The 24,211-nt window shown below is 41.6% G+C and overlaps 1 protein-coding gene and 1 long non-coding RNA gene across 2 annotated transcripts in view; both read left to right on the top strand.

Annotated features, from left to right (window-relative positions):
• plcb1 (phospholipase C beta 1) overlaps positions 1–19,129 on the top strand; it is a 51,775-nt gene extending 32,646 nt beyond the window's left edge. Inside the window, exons 16-32 of the mRNA XM_015945044.3 lie at positions 3,633–3,729; positions 5,029–5,113; positions 9,166–9,290; positions 9,372–9,526; positions 9,709–9,876; positions 9,944–10,043; positions 10,400–10,504; positions 10,973–11,085; positions 11,168–11,318; positions 11,396–11,449; positions 11,525–11,702; positions 11,815–11,947; positions 12,025–12,101; positions 13,386–13,475; positions 13,608–13,665; positions 13,735–13,821; positions 18,809–19,129. Of these exons, the coding sequence (XP_015800530.1) occupies positions 3,633–3,729; positions 5,029–5,113; positions 9,166–9,290; positions 9,372–9,526; positions 9,709–9,876; positions 9,944–10,043; positions 10,400–10,504; positions 10,973–11,085; positions 11,168–11,318; positions 11,396–11,449; positions 11,525–11,702; positions 11,815–11,947; positions 12,025–12,101; positions 13,386–13,475; positions 13,608–13,665; positions 13,735–13,821; positions 18,809–18,961 (1,929 nt within the window). The 3' untranslated portion in view covers positions 18,962–19,129. The remainder of the gene's footprint in view (positions 1–3,632; positions 3,730–5,028; positions 5,114–9,165; positions 9,291–9,371; positions 9,527–9,708; positions 9,877–9,943; positions 10,044–10,399; positions 10,505–10,972; positions 11,086–11,167; positions 11,319–11,395; positions 11,450–11,524; positions 11,703–11,814; positions 11,948–12,024; positions 12,102–13,385; positions 13,476–13,607; positions 13,666–13,734; positions 13,822–18,808) is intronic.
• LOC129166859 (uncharacterized) lies at positions 656–1,395 on the top strand. The gene is made up of 3 exons (XR_008565757.2): positions 656–790; positions 1,089–1,189; positions 1,305–1,395. It is a non-coding gene; the product is annotated as an uncharacterized lncRNA (long non-coding RNA).
• Positions 19,130–24,211: the final 5,082 nt, after the last annotated feature.

Raw genomic sequence — 24,211 nt, forward strand, 5'->3', positions numbered from 1 at the left:
GCCAGGTCCGGTAAGAAGTCCGCTCCGACAGCTTCTGGCGTTTTTACAAAGCATCCCAGGGGCACGGTAAGGGTCGGAGATGTTTAGTCTATTTAATTTCTGACTATATAAAACAATTTCTTCAGTTTTAAAGAGTGAAGTGTTTGTTTAGATTCTTTTACCTGCCAATATGGCGTCTACTAACTGAGAGTCACGTGGGGTCTGGAGCTCTATTGACTTCTATGGAAAGAATGGAATGCAGAAGTCACGTGGTTCACGTAGCTTCGAATAGTTCCAAACAGCCCCGCTGCTGCATTGACTGCAGTTCATTTTCGGCGTTTCGGAAGCATTTTCTCCGGTAAGTTGATGACATCTCATCATTTTGTTGCATTGTGAAGCGTTAGCTAAGTTAACCGCTTCGTACCAAAATAAGCCAACAATGATATTTTATGTTGCCAGTTTTAGCTAGATAACCTTTAATGAGCTAACTGTGTGCAGCTTGTTGATTGTGAGAAGGGGGACGAGCTGTAGACGGGTTTCTTTCAGCTTGTTTGATTCTACGTTTTAAAAATATTCCCCACAGTTTGACATAGTTTATAAACTTTTTACATTATTAGTTTTATTTGGGATTTTTGTACAACATGTTGCTGGTTGCTGTATCAACACGAACATGCATGAGAAATGGAAGCACAAATGGAGACCAATAATAAAGAAAATGTGATTGTGAAGACAAGTAATTATTTAATATTTTTCAGGTAATAACACTGACTGCAACGAACTGCTGAAGCATGAGACAAACAGCATTATGAACGTAAGAAGATATGTTGTTCTGTTTTGTGGACTCAAGTAATAAGAATAGAATTACAATATTTCAAGAACAGTTGTCAAACAATTACTTTTAAAAATGAGACATTTTCCATAAAACTGCTCATTTCCACTTGCTTTATAATATTAGCATTTGCAATTTTGTTATTAAGGAATGACAAGAAATAAGAATTAACAATAACATAACTATCAATAAATAAATGTCAAAGAGTTACTAAAACAAAAATCTTATGTAACCATTAAAGGTTAAACTGTGTTGTGTGTCCATCTTCATGTTTTCGTAGTGGCTGAGCGGAGAGCTGACCAGGAACAACGGTGGTGGCAAAACCCAGTTGGGTCTGTGATGGAGTGATGCACGCCTGAAGTGATTGCCATCTCATCCACAGTAAGCACACACTCTCTTTCCATCTCTGTCAGATTTTTAACCTTCAAACTGAGCATGTCACACACCTCTCCTAACACACCTGGTTCCAGTTAATGGGCTGCATTTGTCTGTGCAGGGTTCCAACATCAGGCAGAGGGATACTCGTGTCCTGAAGAAACCTGTAGCCTGTTGAACCCACTGAAAAACAGAGTTGTACAGCCTATTTGATTGTCTGTTTACTCCATTTAATGCCTCTTGTGTTTGTCATGACAATTGCCTTCAATTGATCTTTAGTAAAAAATTGGCCTATTTTTTTTCCATGTTGAAAACTTTCTTTCACCGGACTGAATTAATTTTTGTCTGTGTTTTACGTGCCCCTTCCAAGCTCCTAATGTGTTCTTTTTGACTTTCTGTTTCCTCCCTTAGGTTTTCCAGCTGGGTTCCCTGGTTGCATAGCCTTTTCCTTTCTCCTCCTGGCCCTGACGCCGGCTCCTCATGGCTTCCTGGGATGTCCCTCTCTCCTGATACCATCTCATGTCTCTCCTCACTTTCCCTCACCTCATTTGCCGCACTGCTGCTGCTTTCCTCATTCTCTGTAATTATAATGACACTGTTAGAATAGAAATTTTTAAAAATAAAATAAAGACAAATGAAAGATTCGTATTACAGTTAACTTGAGTACAATATGTGTGGTTGCTGGTCAGTGGATCAACATGCAGTGGTTCTGCTGTGCTTCACTGCAGGATCCGTCCTCCTCCTTGGTTCAGGGCGATGAACAAACACAGCATCAGCCCTGAGTCTCACCTTGCCTTGTCTAAGCTTAGTAAACTGTCCCTCCTCAAAATATGCCTATAGAGTGGTGTATTAGTTTATTTCCTGCCACATTTAACAGTTTAATTGCAGCCTTGTGCAGTTGAGAGCAAAACATGCAGAGCCTTGATAGAAAACATTGGAGAGTGCACATTAAACTCACTGCACACAGCTTTTTGTTATTGTGATCTCTGGTCATGGTGAGGTTGCTCCTGCTGACTTAAGCTAACCATTTTGTCTCTGCATCTTTGGGTAAGCCATAATTCTGATTCCTCCCTCAGACCTATTGCTACATCCATATGCAGTGCAGCCAACCATGTAAGATAATCAACCGATAAATGTATTATTAAAATATAGAAATATTGAACAAAGCCAAAAATATAGAGATGTAAAATTACATTTTAAAATTTTATCCAACCATAAAATTTGTAATTTCAAATTTTAACCCTCAGACAAATTTTATGTTAATAATTATCTAAATAAAGTTATTCACAAGAGTTTCATTAGGTCTTGAGTACACTGCTCATAATTAATGATTCAGCTTATTTGCACATATGTAATGACCAAACGTAATGTGGTTTGTAGAAAATGTTTGTGTTGCCTAGCAACAGCCTTGTCTGAGTCTCCATTTCGTGTTGGGACTATTTGTGTTGGCGGAGCCTGATAAATGATTAAATAAATGAACAAATCATAATATGTTGTTGCTTATTGTTGTTATAAAAATAAAATGAGCAGGTAGAACTGTTGTATAAAAGCAATATCACACTCGATGTCATGCGTTGTTGCTGAATATCAGCACTGGTTGTGATTATCTACGGCACGAGGCCGTAGGCCGAGTGCCTACGACCGAGTCACACCAGTGCTGATATTCAGCAACAACGCACTCCCTCTCGTGTGATATTGCTTAATTAGATCGAAAATGTCCTGTATTTGATGTAGCACTTTCTAGGGTTCTTCAACCCCCCAAGGCACTTTACAACACAATCAGTCATTCACCCACACACACACACAATCATACTGTGGTGGTGATGAGCTACATCATCGCCACAGCTGCCCTGGAGCACAGTGGCAGAGGCGAGGCTGTCGAACACTGGTGCCACCGATCCCACCGACCACCACCAGCATGCGAGGAGTGTTAAGTGTCTTGCCCAAGAACACGACTGCGACAGATGGGGCTTTAACCTACAACCCTCTGGTTTCAGGGCGGGCCTCTGCTTCTGTCTCTTAGATGTTGAAATGTGACTCCTTTGCTACTTCTACACAAACATTTAGCTCAGTGTCTGTTTCAAAAACTTTCTTTAGATGTGGCAGCCATCTTGAATTGGATTGATTTTCAACATGAACCAGTAGACCACATAAAACTCAGACAAAAACAGTTTTGCCCACCTTCCACCTTTTGATGGTTCGTTATCCACAGAGGAATGATGCAGTTTGAGTTGTGTCCATGTGTTTGTTTTCTGAAGTCTACCAAGTTGTCTTCCAGTTCAACTGTGTTCATGCTGTTTTTGAGTCAGGAACAAAACATAAATTTCTTCCCCATGTGTTGTTTTATATGTGAGTTTCTGTCAGCTCAGAGCATGTTTTTATGTTTGTAAAGATGTGTTTTTGAAAGACCTTTAGCTGGTATGTAAAGCACATTTTCTGTTTATTTAAGGGCTCTGCAGAGCGGGAGGCAGTGGCTACAGAGGAAATGTCAACTCTGGTAAACTACGTCCAGCCAACCAAGTTCAACTCCTTCGAAGCGTCAAAAAGTAAGACCAGAACTTCAGGAATCTGCTGCCTTGTTGTGGTCCTCACTGATGCTGTTTGAGATCTCCATCTTTGTACACTGCCCAGCCAAAAAAACATTGCCACTAAAGAAAAGTCACACAATCTAATATTTTGTTGGACAGCCTTTAGCTTAGATTACAGCACACACTTCTGTAGTGTCACAAGACTTCTTTTCATCCTGTAGTGCATTAATGTTTCACAAAGATCTTGCATTGATGATGGTAGGGTCTGATCGCTGCACAAAGCCTTCTCCAGCACATCCCAAATATTCTCATTGGGGTTAAGGTCTGGACTTTGCGGTGGCCAATCCATGTGTGAAAATGATGACTCATGCTCCCTGAACCACTCTTTCACTATCTGAGCCCGATGAATTCTGGCATTCTCATCTTGGAACATACCCGTGCCATCAGGGAAGATGGAATAACCTGGTCATTCAATATATTCTGGTAGTCAGCTGACCTCATTCTTGAAGCACATCCTGTTGCTGAACCTAGACCTGACCAACTACAGCAACCCCAGATCATAGCACTGCCCCCACAGGCATTTGGCACTAGGCATGATGGGTGCATCATGTCATCTGCCTCTCTTCTTACCCTGATGCACCATCACTCTGGAACAGGGTCCATCTGGACTCATCAGACCAGTTTTTAATAATGCGTTGGACAGTTCTTAACCCAAGTTTAGTCGTTTCTGCATCTCCTTAGATGTTTTCTCTGCTTGACCCTTCTCTAACAGACTAACATCTTTTCCACAACCACCCGATGTGTCTTTTCACATGGTTGCTTAAGAAATGAGAAGCACCTCATTGCACCAGTTGAGGTTAAATAACTTTTTGCAGCTGAAAGAGAATCACTCATGCAGTAATTATCCAATAGGAAGCTCCTACCTGTTTGCTTAGTTAAATCCAGGCAGTGACTTATTTTTTTTTTGACCGGGCAGTGTATATCTATCTCTGCTATTGTGCCATGACTCCATGTTATGCCTCAAAGCTTTGCCGAGTCTGGTCCAATTTAATCAGATCTGCTAATCTCTACACAAGATGAGAGATTATTTGAGGCCCTGTTTTTAGTCTAAAGCTGGGATGTGATGTAACCAAATAATTGCTCAGAAATGTGCGTGTGTGTGTGTGTGTGTGTGTGTGTGTGTGTTTGTGTGTGTGTGTGTGTGTGTGTGTGTGTGTGTGTGTGTGTGTGTGTGTGTGTGTGTGTGTGTGTGTGTGTGTGTGTGTGTGTGTGTGTGTGTGTGTGTGTGTGTGTGTGTGTGTGTGTGTGTGTGTGTAGAGGCAGCCCGCTGTTACCACATGTCGTCTTTTGTGGAGACCAAAGCTTTGGAGCACCTCACAAAGTCACCAGTGGAGTTTGTCGAGTATCCTTGGCAACAGATACTACAGATGCAGAATGCCATGGCAACCACTTCTATACTCTGTGTTCCTCTTCCTCTGAATGCCTCTTTTTTGTTTAAATGTCAGAAATCTGTGTGAGTCACCGAGCAACTTTGAAATCAATTTCTGTTGGGGAAGTCTGGGTATTGGGAAGTCTGGGTACTGGTAAGTCTGGGTATTGGTAAGTCTGGGTATTTGTGTCGGTCCGCTCTGAAGGCATTTTAAAGGCCCTGGGTCCACAGCTGAAAGGTTTCCATGAGGCTGTTCAAAAACAGGCTGACTGATTAGTCAAGGCATTTGTAATAGTACAGTTAATTTATAGTTCTATACTTCCTGGAGGAGAGAAGCCAAAGTGGTCTTGTTTTGATTTAGAAAAGCAGAAGCTCTGGATGTTTTGTCTCAAAACACATTTCAAGAGATGTTGGTCCATATTTACGGTGCCCGTCTGGTGACATTGAGGGGAAAAAAAGTAACTTGGGGCCACAATATACTTAATGCGTGCCCATGAGTTACTTTTTTCCCCCCTCAAACTCACCAGACAGGCACCCTACATATTGACATGATAGCATCACACAGTTGCTGCAGATTTGTCGGCTGCACATCCATGATGCTGTAACTTCCAAAAGGGTCAATTTTCACCTATATATTGACCAACATAGTGACCTTTCATCTACAGCATAAATCCACTTTCTGTTTGGCCTTCTAAATCCAGAAGGTTCTGTTCAGTGTGTGTAGCTGACATTCCATGAAGACAAAACATTCAAGCAAACATTCTCTCCCAAGGTTCTTGCACTCACTGAGTGTACGGCAGATGTCAACATTATTCACTCTGAATAAGAGAAGACTCCACGATTTTATAGTTATAAGTTGAATAATCGTGATGTATGAACAAGATGTTTAAATCAAATGTTTGAATAATCTGTGCTTAAATCAATGAATTTGAAATGATAATTGTTCTTACAATGATCCATTTATATCACAAATCACTATATGTTTGATTTAACAAGTTAATCATTGTTTACACTCATATACATTGCAATAAGATACATTTCAAGGTTAAAAACATTTTTGTATCTGAAGGAAGGCGTGGCTTTCTGAGGGATGTTGGTGAATTCTCAGAAACGTGTCGAATTCTGATTTGCCAAACTTGGCTAGAAATCATAACAAAGTAGTTTAATAAAACGAGAATTACTTCCCGAGTTATTCAGTTTCCAGCTGACTCCCCAATTCGGCTAAATTGGGAAAGAAGCATTTTTGAAACAATCTCCTTTGACCTTAAGTCAAAACCTTTCTGCAACGCTGCAAGTGATTACAGACACAACAGCTCTTTTCAGAGCTACTTCAACCCTCAGACATCCACCTTGGACACCTAACCTGCAGACCCTGGGTTGCATCTCATGGCCGGGGAAGCTGAACTCAGAGGAAGCTACTAATCTCTGAGTATTGTGGTTTCGACATCCGGTGACCTCACCACCCTGAGCAACTCATACAAGGGTATCGTAAGCCTGCATACTGGTGTCTGATGAGGGTTTTATCAATAACTAACTCTCTAATTTAAAACAAACAACAAATTCTTTTACACCTAGATTTCACAATTTCTCTCAGATACAAAGAACTTTTGTACTTTTGTACTTTGTACTTTTGTTTTCTGCTTGTGTGTAACTCTGATCAGAGGAAACTCTGGCGTCGCTCAGAGCTAAACTCATAACCCAGTCTGATCACCTGCGGTTGAAAATTGCCCAAAGCAAATATCAGGCACAAAATAGCCATTTTTGGTTAATATTCCAGACGTAACAAGTCTGAAGATGTGATTGTAGTCTGTGGACACGTCACAGAAGCGCACATTTACTATTCCCATCATTGTTAAGCTTACGATAGCTTTCCAAATCCGTAAGGAATAGCGGTCACAACGTAAATTCCGTGAAACTATTGCCATACTGACAATTACGAGAGCCTATGAAAAGGAATGCCGTATGTCGAAGGGTTAATTTTCCTAGTGAATTTCAGCCGATGTTCTGGTACCATCCAGATCCAGCCAACGTTCCGAGGCTAAATAGTATTGCTAACGTTGAGCACAGAAGATAACACTATTGAAGCTCCTTCGGGGGGGAAGGTGGTTGACAAGGAATTTAAATTGAGCCCACAGTTTCTAAGTTAAACACATCTCTTTTAACAATGATAGTTTCTGCATCTTTACTGTTCCCCTGCTTCAGCCCCATAGACTGTAAATACGTTCAGCCCTCTCCCCCCTCCCCCGTGCAGCGGCAAACTCACTGATGCGCCTGCAGCCTCTCAGAGTTCCTGCTGCTTTAAACATTAAAATAATTATTTAATTTTCTGTTCCTCACTTCTGATTACCTTCAATGGTGTCTGTTTGTTGCAACCACCAGGTACAAAAACTAACTTGTTTTTATTTGACTATTTTTCTGTCCTGTCTGTTTATTATCTTCCTGCATCTCCTCTCAATCCTAAAGAAAAACTGCTACCTGGCTTCATATATATTCACCTTATGAGTTACCTTTGAACTGCAGTTCAAAAAGATCTACCGACCGCAAAAATAGCAGAGTGTGTGCCGCGCGCTGACCGCACCAGTGTGGTGAAGTCACCGGAGGACGAAACAGGTGATGCTCTCTGCAGCAGCAGCAAAACGCATCAGGCACAAATAAAAGACAGAAAGCATAAAAGGATATGAGCCGACATAAACAATCGTGTGTTAAGTTTGTTTTTGAGGTGGCGACACTTTGATAATGTTACTGTGGCCATGCTCAGGACGCATCTGTCTGGAGCGCGTCAACGATCAGAGCTCTGCGCCTCTCAGCTCAAAATAATCCCCAGAGAGTCCACATAGATAATGTAATATAAGTAGAACCAGGATCGTTTTTGGACTCCCCCTGGGTGTGTTGAGAGCTTCCAGGAGCTCCCTTTAGCTCACCTGTAATTCAAATCCTGCGTATAGCACAAGTTTGTCATGTGAGTTGCCGGACCCTATCAGATAGTTGCCGGAATGGTCCTTTAAAAAAATTGTTCCCGGATCTTGTTCTGGCAAGATCAGGCTCAAAATAAGCACTGCCTGACTCTGTCTGGATTAATACGAAGTGTGTTTATGGTCCCTGAATAAGCAAAGAACCCTAGAATCTTCTGATTAAACATTCAAAGATCAATCAGATTGATATTTCATATTTATATGGAATATCACATCTTATTGGTCATAATTAATACGAATGCAAATCTCCCGTTCCACCACATCCCAAAGGTGCTCTACTGGTTTGAGATCTGGTGGATGGGGAGGCCATTTGAGTACAGTGAACTCATTTTCATGTTCATAAACTAGTCTGAGATGACTGGAGCTTTATGACATGGCGCATTATCCTGCTGGAAGTAGCCACCAGAAGATTGGTACACCGTGGTCATAAAGGGATGGACATGGTCAGCAACACCACTCAGGTAGGCTGTGGAGTTGCAACGATCATCAGTTAGTACTGAGGTGCCCAAAGTGTCGAGAAAATGTCCCCCACACCATCACACCACCACCACCAGCCTGAACCGTTATCACAAGGCAGGATGGCTTTCATGTTGTTGGCCCCAAATTCTGACCCTACCATCCAAACCATACCACCCTACCTCCTGACCTCTAGCATCAATAAGGCTTTTTCGCCCACAGAACTGTCACTCACTGGATGTTTTCCCCTTTTTCAGACCCTTCTCTGTAAACCCTAGAGATGGTTGTGCGTGACAATCCCAGAAGAACAGCAGTTTCTGAAGTACTCGGACCAGCCCATCCGGCACCAAGAACCATGCCACATTCAAAGTCACTTAAATCTCCTTTCCTCTCCATTCTGAAGCCGGTTTGAACTGTAGCGGATCGTCTTGACCATGTCAACATTCCTAAATGCATTGAGTTGCCACCATGTGATTGGCTGGTTAGCCGTTTCCATTAGCAAGCAGTTGGACAGGTGTAACCAATAAAGTGGCCAGTGAGTGTATGTCTTCAGGAGCATAAGAAAGTCTGTACATATCTTTAACATAATTTTGACAGATATAACAAATCCCAGCTGAGTCGCATTTACCCAAAGGGAACCAGAGTGGACTCATCAAATTTTATGCCTCAACTCTTCTGGAATGCTGGATGTCAACTGGTGGCTCTCAATTACCAAACTATTGGTAAAAATACATAGATGTGTGAGAAAGCAGTGTGGAAACAGAGCAGTCGTGAAAATGTTTGTGCTGAATTTCCTGTTTCAGATTTATCCATGCAGCTGAACCTCTTCATGTTCGAGTACAACGGTCAGAGTGGCTACAGGCTGAAACCAGAGTTCATGAGGCGTCCAGACAAACACTTTGATCCTTTCACAGAAAACACAGTGGACGGCATCGTAGCTAACACTCTGTCTGTGAAGGTGCTTGATTTTAATAAAACTCAGAAAGTAACCATTAGATGGACATCTTCAGCTGATTCACTTTCAGAGTTAATTTGATTTAAGATCACCACCACAGCGAATGAAAATTAACAAATACAAAACATGCAGGACACGGTTGATGGTTAAATGCAATGTTTGGTTTACCTGTTTATTTGTGTTAGGTGATTTCTGGCCAGTTTCTAACTGAACGGAAGGTGGGGGTGTATGTGGAGGTGGAGATGTTTGGACTTCCTGCAGACACCAGGAGGAAGGCTCTGAAAACCAAAACCTCCCAAAACAACAACGCCATCAACCCAGTGTGGGACGAAGAGCCCATCGTCTTCAAGAAGGTGAGAAGGGAAAGTTCTAATTGAACCAGATGTTCCCATCAGTGGGGTGACATCATCTCTCCTGCAGGTAATTCTTCCCACTCTGGCCTGTCTGAGAATTGCTGCATTTGAGGAAGGAGGGAAGTTTATAGGCCATCGAATTATCCCCGTGTCTGCCATCAGACCAGGTAGGCAGCTGATGTATTGTCTCTCTTCGTTGGTTGTCATACCAGAAAATGTCCTACACATAATCTTGGAGGGCGTTCTTTTCCTCTTTTGGTGATGGAGTCTTTAAATCCGCTGATAAATTTAACACATTATTCAGACGATGACAGTCACTTCCTGAGGAACACATCTTGGCTCCCACTGTGTAAAAACCCACTCAGCTTCCAAAGACATGATGTTGTTTTGACAGCTTGAATTGTTGTTGGTTTTTTTTTTGTAATTTGACTCAGAGTTAGAACCATCTGCATCTCTTCCTTGGCAGGTTTATATTATAGAGTTTTCTTCCTAAATAACCAGGTAAGCGGATGTTTTTCTGCAGGTTATCGTTACATCGGTTTGAGGAACGAGAAAAATCAGTGTCTAATTTTGCCGGCGGTTTTTGTCTACATTGAAGTCAAAGACTACGTCCCAGATACCTTTGCAGGTAAAAGCTAATCGGAACGTTAATCTTGGAAATGTTATCACGATAAAAAATTTACTTGTTTGATCGATTTTATTCAACTGAATTGCATTTAAAAAATGATTAACAAAGCCTGGGAGAAATTTGAGATAAGACTGCAAATATTCACGCAAAAGTTATTTATTAATTAAAAGCTTCAGCAACAATGACTTTTTCAAGCGCTTTGATTATTTATCCTGCTGTCATTTTTTTAAATTCTGCACTAGAAATGTACAATTTATTCAAATTCCTACGCACACAAATTCTCTGTGGGTCTTTGGCGCCACCTACAGTAGATTTGTAGAAAACACTACATGATTAGTACATTTTTTATTTTAAAGCAGCTGCACACACTTCTTTTTATTTACATTTTAAGCTTTTTAGTTTCAAACTAATATTTTCAAGCTTGTGCACTACTAGACAAGCTTTCACATGTTTTTTATTTGTATCCAGATGTGATTGAAGCTCTGTCCAACCCGATCCGATATGTGAACTTGCTGGAGCAGAGATCCAAACAGCTGGCAGCTCTGACTCTGGACGACGTGGAGGAGGAGACGCAGACGGAGGTGAGGACCTGCCTCTGATCCCACGGCTTTTAAATTTTAACCCCTTTAACCTGAACAGACAGATGACTGTGCTGACATTCAGGATGAGACTGAAAACGGAGCAGAGAGGAAAAACGATCTCAAACAAGTTCCCCTGGAAAACGGACTCAGTCCCACATCTGGTCCAGCAGGCCACACCCCCGTTGCCACAACACCCAAAGCCTCTGCAGCCAATCAGCAAGCAGCAGCAACAGGTAGCTGCATCACACTCCTCTGCAGCTTCTGTGGATATTTTTATTTTTGCATTAAAATTTATTGTTTCTGGTTTCAGATGTTTCCAAACCAGCAGCGAAGACTGAAGATCTGGTTTTGAGCGTTTTGATTGGTAAATATTTAACTACAAAAAGACTTTAGGTTCACATTCAACTACCCAAAGCTGGAATTTACTGTCTGGTGGCAGATATTCCAGCATGCACCTTGGAGAGCCTGCAGCAGTCCAAGGTTTACCAGAAGGAGCAGAGACGCCAGTTTAAAGAGCTGAAGGAGCTGGTGAGGAGGCACCAGAAGAAAACCTCTGAGCTTCTCCGAGAGTTCAGCAACAAGTACAAGAAGGCAGCGAGGCAGTGCAGCAAGAGCAGGTGTTTCATGTCTCACCGTTTCACTGAGAAGATTACAAAAGGATGTCAACATAAACCCTGGGTCGAACTAGAACAACGGTGGGTTTGATCTCAGGATGTGTGTGTTTGTTAGGGGGTTGTGTTCTGAAAGTGAGAAAGACGAGCGTCTTCAGCAGCTGAAAGATGAGCAGCAGCAGCAGCTTCTGACCCTGAGGCAGGAACAGTACTACAGTCAGAAGTATCTACAGAGAGAACACATTAAAACGGTAACACGAGGCACATTTAGATCATACACCCACCAAGTTCACTACTGATTATGTTGGCTGTTCTTTGTTTCCATCAGCTGACTGAGAGACTGACTACTCTGGCTGAGGAGAGTCACAACGCTCAGATGAAGAAACTCAAAGACATCTGTGACAAGTAAGGGCCAGGATTGGGGCACCCCTGGTCTAGACACTCTCCATTGTAACCTCAGCAGGTCTAACACTGGTGCTAACAATTTTAGATTGAGCCAATCACAGCATCATATATTTGTAAAGCGATGTAGGGCAGGCTTAGCACCAGAGCTGCAACGAATAAAAACTGCAAAGATGGCGGCGGCTCAGAAACGGCGCTCGTTTGATACAGTTTTGGCATCAACTTTGGAAGATTTACACTTGGGCTTTTCTTTGAGAAATGAGCAGATAAATGTACCCAAGTCATTTATTTAAAAAAAAAAAGGTTGTTTTGCTGCTTCTTTGACAGTGGACTGTCCCACTGACTGATTTTTGTAGAGAGCAGTACGTCACGTTGTTCATTGCTCTGACTGGTCCTCGTGATGTTGGTTTGCATGCAGTGACAGTTTGAGAGATAACCGTAACTAACTGATCTGTCTATGGGTTGTGGCCAGATTATACGTTTACATCCGTAGGGTGGCTGCCTGGCTAACACATTCTAAAGAGTTTCAAGAACACATAAACATGGCCCTTGCAGGCCTCACTTGGTTAAGGTCAGAGGTCATGATTCAACAGTGAGGGTAAACCTACTGACAAATACGCGTCTCACGGTTCACAAAACACATCTTGTTGATGTTACTGGCCTCTGCGTGAATATTCTGTAGACCAACAGATTAAATGTGTAACTTGGAAGGCGTTCCCTGTGTTTCATCAGGAGTAAAACTAATACTAAAACATCACATCAACAGTCAAACATGGTGGTGGTATTGTGATGGTTTGAGGCTGCTCTGCTGGACCACTTTCTATAATCAATGGAAGCATAAATTCTGCTCTCTAGCAGAACATCCTGAAGGCGATCATCTGATCTTTGACCTTATGCAGGCTCTCCAGTGTGTCTTGATGTAAACAATTCTGTAAAGGAGGATGGAACAGAAAATCCTCCACAGTGACATGAGCGACTCAGAACCAGGTATTGTAAAGCTTTGCTGCAGTTGTCTCTAGGACGGCACAAGCAGTGATCAGTTACTTTTTCATACAAGACCAGGATGGTTTGGACAAGTTCATTCCCTTAATAAATTCACAGTTCTAGTAACTGAATTTTGTGTTTACTTCTGTGTCTGATAACCTTGCATTGAAAGGTCTTCGCTGATCGGAAACATTTGTGTGTGACCAAAAAGTAAAACAATTGTGATGAGTCAAATGCTTTTTCGCAGCAACAGATTTTCATCCAAGTTAACCATTTTTAGCTTTTTTTCTCCTGGTGCTGCAGAGAGAAAAAGGAGCTGAAGAGGCTAATGGATCGAAGAAGAACTGAGAAGATCAACCAGGCAAAGACTAAAGAGAAACATCTGGCTGAAGAGTAAAATCAACAGACACACATGCACCGCTTTTACTTCACCCCAAACATGTTCTGCTGCATATTAGTTTACTTCATGTTCCATTCAGTTAATCATGTCAGAAGGAAATGCGTGTTTATTTTTCTGTGTCCCAGAGAGAAGAATGAGATCAACAAATCCTACGTCAATGAAGTGGTTCAGAACATTAAACGGGTGAGCAGCAGGCTTGGCATCCAGATTTTAGGTGTTGATTTTTTTCTCTGAACATAAAACTGTCTTCAGCTGGAGGAGACTCAGACGAAACGCCACGATCAGCTGGCAGAGCAGCACAACGAGCTCCTGCAGGAGATACAGGACCAGAAACCAAAGGTGAATTACAGTGATCCTTGTTTATCACGGGGCTTACTTTCTAAAAAAAATGACGGGTACCTGCAAAAGTCGCCAGCTGTATTTTTTTTTAAACACTTATTATGAATGTTTAAGGCTGTAAAACCCCTCACTACACATTTTATACACTTTTCTCAGACAGGCACTTCTCTTGTTTAAACACTCTTAGTGCCTTAATCATCACACAGAGCACAATGTGCTGTAAATTTTAAAAAAAGGATAGAAAATTCTGGTAAATGTAAGAATTTTTTTCAGATGTATTCACTAGTTTTCCCTCAACTAATTAAATGAAGTGAGCTGCCTGAATGTTTTTCCTCACAAAAACACAGCTAGATCACTGACCACTGATTATTACAGCTGCAGCAGCACCACAACAACAAAACAACCAGATCTGGGTCCGGCATTCCACTCCTCTCCTGCCCCTGCGCTGCTAGCACTGTAACACTGAAAACCAGGACAGACCTTGGATGTGTACTCACCAAGCAAAGACTTTTCAGATGGTCACATTTAACGCTTTTCCTCTCAGCCGCGGACATTTTCTTGTTTCAGACATAAAAACTTCAACTATTACCGTCATACATGGTTACTGCTAGCTTGTTCAAACAGCCCCCTGTCCTGTTGCTCATCTGTCTTTTGCACAATGATCAGATTGTGTGTGGATGTGATTCCAAGTCCAAACTCTAGTTGTGATAATGAGCCAAATAATATTTTCCAGAGTGAAATGTTGAGCGCGCATGTTGGACTAAGGCCTAATACATACTTCTCCATCCGCATTGGCAGGGAGCTGTACATATCGGTATGTGTCGATGGTAGGGAGATACGCAACGCCATTATTGGTAATGGCTCACTGATCTGTGTGATGGAGTGATGAGTGTTTTTAATCCAAGCATTAGGCTCATTTTAATGGCTTTTACCATCTTTTAAACCATTTCCACTGTACACTTTTATATCTTTAGTGTTGAATGTTTTATTGTGACTAGTGTGGTACATGATACTAGTTCTGCAGTTTAGTTTATATTATTTCTGTTTTGCCCTCCTCTGGCCGCCCACGCTCTCCCCAAAACTGGTTGCCACTCACCTGTAGTTAACTAGCTCTAGTTTGGGCAGTTTTTTCCATAATCCCTGCCCACCACTAGTCACCTGCCACTTAGTTTATTGTAATTCTGTTGGTTTTCTAGCTTTAGTATTTCATGTTTAATTGGAATCCTGTTGTTCGTTTTTTATTTTTGTTTTGTCTGTGAACCACTTTGTGTGTCTGTGAAACACAAGTCATTCCAACAGTCTGATTAATTCAAAATGATTAACAAGTTGAAATTTGACAATTTTTAATGTTCTTTTAAAAAAGTAACTAAAACTAGTATGCTGCAGAACAGGACAGCATGACTAATATAGCACAAAGTTGGCATTTTCTTCACAAAACTCCTCAAAAAGCTGCTCACTTAGTGACAGGAGGACTGCCTGCACTTAGCTAGGTAAGATGGTTTGCTGCTACATCAATCAAACTTTATTTATATAGCACTTAATCATGCAATACATGCAACTCAAAGTGCTTAACAAATTCAAAAGGCCCTGCAGACCCACATTTTCTCCCATCCCCAGAATTTTAAAAACAGTCTGACAATAAAAACCCTTCACAACACTCCTCCTCCAGCACACGCACACATGTGCCACTGCATACAGTAAACAACTAAAGAGAGTAAATAAAACAGCATTACAACTAGTGGTGGAGTGGGACTGAAGTAACCAGTTTGGGGAAGGCGTAAGTGGCCAGAGGGGCTAAACAGAAATAGTATAAACCAAAAACAAACAGAAATGTAGTACTTGAGTAGGTAGAAAGGCCAAGAATGAGTTACTAAGTGTGTCACGATGTGTGGCTGGAGATGGTGGACCATGTGTGTTGGTGGGTTCCGGAGGCAGAAGAGCAGGCACGGAGAACGTAAAAACGAATTTAATTACAGAACGGGAACGGCAGGAACAAACACAACGGTGACAACAAACAACAATGATCTGACGAAGGACAGAAGCAAAACATGTGGTATAAATACACGAGGCTGATTGGGAACACATGGGCAGGTTAACGCGGGACAGGTGAAAACAATATGGACTAATCGTGGCAGGAGAGAGACACAGTCAAGAGGGAAGGGGCAGAACGTGACAGTACCCCCCCCCCCTCAAGGGGCGGATACCAGACGCCCACAAGGCCACACAACACTCGGGACTCGAAGACTTGACTGGGGACTCGAAGACTTGACTGGGGACTCGAAGACTTGACTGGGGACTCGAATACACTCGGACTCGGGACACTTGGACTCGGAGGACTCGGGGAACTGGGACACGTGGAATCGGGACACAGGAACACTTGACTTGGGGCTGACTGGAACACGGGGCACAGGAACACTTGACTCGGGACACGTAGACTCAGGAACTCGGACACTCGGATACTGGAAACTCGAGCACTGGGTCGGCAGAGCAGGGGCCTCTGATATAGGCGGCACAACTCTGGCTTCTGAGGGCTCTTTGAGTTCAGTCCTGGATGGCAGAGCAGGGGCCTCTGAATTAGGCGGCACAACTCTGGTCCTTGTGAGTTCATGAGTTCTGGTTTGGGCTGCAGTAGCAGGATGCTGAAAAAGGCTGCAGCCAGAAGGACCTGCAGGCGTAGGCCCCGCAGGCGTGGACCAGGAAGTGGGTGGGACTGCAGGAGCGACGTGAGGAAGCCCAGCTCGGCGGCAGGTACTCGACATCTGGTCGGAGCAGGTGCACTTCCCGATTTGCTGGGTCATCGGCGGAGGCTCGGGTGAAGGGAAGCAGGAAAAGAGCAGGAAGACCAGCCCTACCACTCCGAAGAACGCTGGCGTGCACAGGGGTGTTTGTCTCACCAAAACTCCAGGATCCGCAGCTTCCGTGGGAAAAAACAGGACGGGGCGAAACAGCAGGAGAGGAGAAATAATTCCGACCACCCCGAAACAGCTAGGATGCGCCAGAATCACCCAGAGGGCTCGACCACCCCGAGAACAGGTAGGATGCGCCGAGATACACAACTCCAGGCCGGAATCTCCCTCCGCTGAAAAAGAGAAAAAGAAAAAATAATCCTCCAAAAAACAGATGGTAGCTCACCACAGGTCCAGGTTGGTCAGATCATTCTGTCACAATGTGTGGCTGGAGATGGTGGACCATGTGTGGTGGTGGGATCCGGAGGCAGAAGAGCAGGCACGGAGAACGTAAAAACGAATCTAATTACAGAACGGGAACGGCAGGAACAAACACAACGGTGACAACAAACAACAATGATCTGACGAAGGAACTGGAGCAAAACATGTGGTATAAATACACGAGGCTGATTGGGAACACATGGGCAGGTTAACGCGGGACAGGTGAAAACAATATGGACTAATCGGGGCAGGAGAGAGACACAGTCAAGAGGGAAAGGGCAGATCGTGACAAAGTGTATGAGGCATTGAGTAAATAACAAAGTGGTCAGCCTGGTAATACTGAATATGTGGAAGCATTGTTTAAACTAAAGGGTACAATAAACAAGACATTAAATAAATCAGCATTACAAAAAACTACCAATACTAGTGGTGATCTGGGATTATAGAAAATCAATAAACTGCACATGGAAGGGATTATGGGAAAGACAGCCAAAACTAGAGCTAGGAGACTGAAGGTTAGTTGTAACCAGTTTGGGGAGGGCGTAGGTGTCTAGAGGGGGCGAAACAGAAACAATAGAAACCAAACAGCAACATTTGTGTAGTAAAGCACTGGGTAGAGGACTAAATGTGGGCAGTCCGGGATTTCTAAGTAGTGAAAGCCATGATCAGGCTAATGGTAGAAAATGACCAAACTGAGGTGGTAAAAGCTGGTATATTACTGACTAAGTAGGTGGAGAGCCATTTTAGCCAATCAGAGGCGAGAAAGGCAGGACATTCCTTGGACATCTTACTTTTCCAATATTTGCAGGGTGCATACATGACTGTAACCCCAAAATTCCACTACCTCCGCTCCGGCACGAACTCCGCAGCTAAATCGGTCCCGTTGTAATCAATCAGAGCTGTTCCACTACTGCGGCCGTGCGGCGCAGTGCGCCGCCCGCCATTCCGCCATCCAGCAAAAATAGGATCGATTCTATTTTTGCCGGACGCCGGAGCATCTCCGCAGTCAATGGACAGAAATCACAACGGCCCAACAGGAAAAGGAGCAAGCACAACTTCCGTTATTTCACAATAAATCAATAAACAAAAAGCGTTTTTTGTTTCATATGCACAGGTTTAACAACTTTTAACAACTATCAATGGCGGCTGAACGTTAAATGCACAAAAATAAGTCATAAATACAGTTTCCACTATCAAAGTAGACACACTTTGTTGATCCAAACACTGCTGATCTCTCAACACAAATGATAGGCAGATTAAACAGTTCATTTCGATGCTTCTCCCACACAACGGGTGTTTGGATCTAACTTCCGCGTTTATTGCTCGGACTGTATCGCAAGATCTCGAAAATCCCGTGCAAGCCTGTTTGTGCACCTCAGGTCTCCGCACCGGAGCGGAGACGTTGTAGAGCGGGTACCAGTAAAAATTGAGTTCGGAAGCAAGCGGAAGGCGGGGGCGGAGCGGAGGTAGTGGAATTTTGGGGTAACAGTGCCAGGATATCCCAGAAAAGCTCTATGCCCTCTGTTGTCCTGATGAGAAATTGCTTTGCAACACTCCCCAGGCAACGGACAAGTCCAAAGGGAAAATGTCTCCGTCAGTGTGTGGGACTCTAAACCTGAGCTGACAGAGGCTAATAAACCAGGCTTAATATTTGTGGTCCCCTGATGGCCCTGTACTCAGAAAAATCCTAAATGTGCCACTGGTGAAATGCAACATCCAAACATGGAGCATTAAGAATGATGCAACATCAGTTAGAGTAGCTCTGTGTGGCAGTTATGCCTGACAGGTCAGAATTCTGATGGGTGCAAATGGTTCTCCAGCTGCAGGCGGCTGTGGAGGCCGAGTTTCAGGAGAAGTTCCAGCGTTTGCCCGGAGAGATCCGAGACTTCCTGCAGGACAGGAAGATGGAGGGTAGATCCAACAGCAAGTCCAGACCATCGACTCCACATGAAACTCTGTCAGAAGAAGACTAAGCAGGAAACAGACGAGGAAATAATCCAGAGTATGAAGACTGTTAGATTTTTAATGGGAAACAATGACGTTTTTATTTTGTGTGATTTAAGCATGAACTTTGTTACAGTTACTCACACATCATTTAGTCTTTTGTTCTACCATCAGAGAGCTGTTTTTACTGCATGACATCTATCTATCTACCATAAAACAATAAATTTGTTAATAATTATTAGTGAGTTTTCATTTCTGATCGTTTTTTTTTTCTCTGACAGTAAGACACATTTTGACAGCTGTTGGGTAAAATGCTTTTTGTTTATGTCAGTTGTTTTACTTGAATCCGGTCACCTAAATCAAACCCTTTTCTGCCTTGTTCCACTTGGTTGAAGTAACTTTTAGTTCATCATAAAATCAGACCCTTGGAAATTTTTTTGTTTTTAAACATGAGACGTGGAGTTTTCTGGTGAGCTGTTGAACGTGACTGTTAATTTAAGCCATTTATTGACGTCTGTGATGTCTGAGGACAAACAATGAGCTGCTAAAGACTAAAGTAGAAGTTTTGTCCCATTTTTGTTGCCATAGCTTCCCTGAAGCAGTGATCTTCTCAGAACTGCCCTGATGGAAGTTTAAAGTGAAGAAGCCTCAAATGTTTGCTGCCACCGCATGACCTGTTTTAATGTGAAATTTATTCATAATCAGCTTTTTGACGATGGATTGATTTATTCAGTATTATTTCATGATAATTAAACAAACTTCTGAGACAGTTTACCAGTTTCTTTGTAAAAATGTAAGATTTCTACATCTTGATCTTTGTACTGTGATGATCCTGAACTGAATCTGCTGCAACATTTTCCATGTTTTTTTGTCTGAGTTTATAAATCTAAAGCCTTGCTGCGTAACACAACCACTTTTCTCTGTGAATCATTTCTGAAGGTTTGAGCCACCGATAAACGCGTTTGAGTTTGTAAGTTAAGATTCATCCAGAAATCTTGTTGAACGCAGCTCTGCTTTAGCAATGATACTGAGCATGCTTTGTTGTCCTTAATTCCTCCACCAGTTGAACTATTTCTTGGGTTTTATTGGATGCTGTTTGAAGACAATTGCAAAAGATTAAATTATTTGAATAAAAAAATTGTCCTTTTTTATTTATTAGCTTTCAGCGTTCACAGAGATGAACTGTTGAGTTCGTTCTGCCCTCAAGGGTTCAAGAATCTCATATTACATTCATGTGCTGCCAAATCAAACAGGCCTATTTGGAAAAAAGCACAAGATGGTGAAATTAATATTTCTGCAGGGAGCAAAAGAATGATTACAAATAACAATAAATGCAGACTGTTTTAAAATGGACATTTAATAAGTAAATTTGGCATAATTGATTGGACAATCACCCACATGACTCATTCAAAGTGTGGTTATTATTATAGATTAACAGTCTGGACACTTTCAAAAAACAGCTAAAGACCCTCTGGAGGCAGGCGTTGCAGATTTGCAACATTAAAACCTACCTACCTGGTTACTCCACATACGTATTTCATGAGCATGTTTTAACTCAGAAGTACCCCTGAAGGACTTAGTTGTTCATCCTTTTATCAAAACTTATTTTGAGCCTGAGAGAGTTAAAGCTGCTTTTACCTAAATCTTTTGTTTTCCTATTTTTAACTCAAATTTATACTCATCTTTCATTTGTTTTACTTTATTTTTTTCTGATGTTAATCTATTTCTGTTTTGAGATCATTATGTTTTATTTTGTTTTGATTTATGTGAAGCACTTTGTGGTAGTAAAAAATGCTATATAAATAAACTGTACTTACTTAAATTTTGATTTACTTAAATTTTTACTTACATACTACATAATTCGGTTATAGGTCATAACTAGGTTATTCATTTTATTTTATTAGAAAAAGGCTAAATTACGGAGCAAGAAGACTAAACAGTAAAATGCATGCTAACAAGTGAATTCCTCTGATACAAGGAGGGATATGCAATATTTCATGGGTCTTAAATATCATGTTTCCCCCTGCTAACTTTGACAAATCAAGAGAAAATGTTTCTAGATTCACAGGACATGATGTCCATGATGGTAGGACTATACAACCCCAAATTTTTTATAAATATAATTGAAAGAGCTAAAGGTAAAATTATCTGGCAACACTTAAATAAATTACTTGGCCGTCATTCAAACAATAGTAAAAATACAATTGAACTTTATGTAAATAACTCTCTTGTTAGAGAGCCTCTAGCTATTGCCAGTAACCTAAACACTTTCTTTATTTCATCTGTTAAAGGGACTTTACGGAGTTTTGAATTTTTATGCTCGCGATTGCCCCCTCAGGCCAAAAGCGTAACGGCAGCTTCAATAGTAGGCTCGTGCACGAGGCGCGCATGCGTGCACACTCCTTAACGAAAATAACAGCTGAAACAGTCCCGTGTGTGTGTGTGTGTGTGTGTGTGTGTGTGTGTGTGTGTGTGTGTGTGTGTGTGTGTGTGTGTGTGTGTGTGTGTGTGTGTGTGTGTGTGTGTGTGTGTGTGTGGCCCGGAGGACAGAAGAATGCGCAGCTAATTAATTAAATAATTTGGTTCTGTACCTTTCTCTTCAGCACAGCCTAAAAAGGTTTAAGATGGGTCAGTCCTCCCACATGCTCTTGACAAAATTGTTCCAAAATGAAAGTTGAACCCACATCTTTTTTATCTGTGAATTCAATGCCGTTCGGCGAGTCTAAAAAAAATTGGGCATCTTACTGTTAAAAAAAATATACCATTAATGTAAAAAAGAAACTCTAAATAAACTAAGTTCACATCCAGAATTGAACCCAGGTCTTTTGCACGAAAGTCCATTGTCTTACTAGGCAAGCTAACGCGCCAGTGACATCACTTGTATCTGTAACATTTAAGAATGGTTCGGAGGGCTATGCCTGAGCGTGAACGCGCATGAAGCAGCCTGCTCGACCCGAGCAGCTCTCTTTTTCTGTGATTTTACAGAAAAACAGGCAATCAGTAAAAATGCCAGGGCTCATTCTACAGGACCAGGGCATTGCAGGAGAATGTATGAAGAAGAAATTTACGCATGGATTTGCTTGTACGTCCAACCACTCATGTTTTGATTATGTCTTTCGAACACTCCATTGTTCCAACAGATTGGAAAATTGCGGCAGTTACACCAATTTTCAAAGCAGGTCTGAAGACTTACATGGCTAATTATCGCCCCATAAGCATACTCCCGGTCGTATCTAAAATAGCTGAGAAGTAGGTGGTTAAACTCCTCACTGCTCACCTAGAAAACACCCAACCCTCATTACATCCTGCATGGTGGTGCATTGGTTAGCACTGTTGCCTCGCAGCACGAAGGTCGCAGGTTCAAAACTCGCCTTTCTGCGTGGAGTTGCGTGTTCTCCCCATGCATGCGTGGGTTTCCTTCGGGTGCTCCGGTTTCCCCCGCAGATCACAACATGCCCTATAGGTTATAAAAAAAAATTGTACGTCGCTTTGGATAAAAGCATCTGCAAAATGAATAAACATAAATAAACATAAACATACATCCATTACAGTTTGGCTTTCGGGCACATCATTCCACAGTTACTGCCCTGTGTATGTTAGTGGAGAACTTGAAGAGCTTGCTGGATAAGAGTCGCTGTGTTGGAGCTGTATTTTTAGATCTGAAGAAGGCTTTCAACTCTGTAAACCATCAGATATTGTTGTCCAGATTGATTCAGTTTAACATCTCCAATCAGGCATTTCAGTGGTTTGCCTCATATCTCTCACACAGGAACAGTGTGTGGTGTGGGATGGGGTTAAATCTCCATATTTAGACTGTGATACAGGAGATCCTCAAGGATCTGTTCTTGGGCCTTTATTGTTCTCTCTTTTTATTAACAACTTACCTGAAGTCTGTCCAAATATATTTGCTCAAATGTATGCGGATGATGCAGTTATATATACGCAAGCAAGTCCAGCAGGTGGCAAAAGATCTTACAGCTGCTTTAGCATTAATGCTTAGCTGGCTGGAGGACTCGTGCCTAATGTTGAACACCTCAAAAACTGTCTGTATGCATTTTTCAAAACGCCCCTTAAACTTGAAGCAGTCAAATATATTCCTGGATGGAGCAGAGCTTGATCTAGTACCAGAATTTAAATACCTTGGGGTCATTCTAGACCCAACATTATCCTTCAAGAGTCATATAAATAAAGTGTCCCAGGTACTTAAATTTAATAGTCAAAATTGTATTCATATACGTAATAATCTAAATATGAATTTTGCAAAAACTTATTTTTACTCAATGATCATCTCTCATATGGACTATTGTTTGACATCCTGGTCACTTGCTTGTCCAACAACACTTAAAACTATTGAAAACATTCATGAAAGTAGTTTAAAATTACTTGACAAAAAAACCGACTTCCCACCACCATTGTCATGTGTTAAAAAAACATAAATTACTGAACTTCAATAACTTAATGAAACTTAAAAGAGTCTGTTTAATATATAAAGTCTTACACTCCCTTGCTCCACCACCACTAAAGCAGTTCATTAGGCATAAAGAAAGCTCAAACAGGACTACACGAGCTACAATTCGAGGAGAATTGTTTGTCCCACATAGACGGACAGCATTTGGGCAGAACGTCCTCTCTGTCAAGGGTGGCCATCTGTGGAACAGTCTTCCTCAACGCATTAGAGAATGCTCGACTTTCAATTTGTTTAAGGCAAAGGTTAAAAACTGGTTATGGAAAAATCAAGTGTGTGATCATGTATGAGTTGTATAGTTTTAATGTTTTATTTGTGAATAGAATGGTGTGTATGTGTAAGTTTGGTGATGGAGTTTTTATTATGAATGAATGATGAATTTTTATGAATTATTATGTCTTTTTATGTCTAAGGACAACAGATGGAAATTAGCCTTTGGCTATAATCTGGCATGTTTACATTCGTGTAAGCTGCTTTTACATTTATGTTCATTAACATGCACTGTCCTCAATAAATAAATGAAATAAAAGAGGATTGTTAATCCCTGTCCCACAGGGTAATAAAAAGTCTCAGCAAGTCGCAGGTAGAAATTTTTCTGTTCCATTTGATGTTCTTATAAATATTTTTTCTCCTTTTATGAGGAAATGTGTTCTCATGTGTCACAGGGAACCTTTGTAGGAATATTTAAACTGTTTAAAAATTACTTCTGCCCGCTCTGATTGTTTTAGACACATAACATCAATAACAGGCATTTACAATCACTAACTTGCTTCATGAACAATCTCTTATTAGTCCATTAATAAGTAAGTAAGTA

This window comes from Nothobranchius furzeri, chromosome 12 (assembly GCF_043380555.1).
Source record: "Nothobranchius furzeri strain GRZ-AD chromosome 12, NfurGRZ-RIMD1, whole genome shotgun sequence".
NCBI lineage: Eukaryota > Metazoa > Chordata > Actinopteri > Cyprinodontiformes > Nothobranchiidae > Nothobranchius > Nothobranchius furzeri.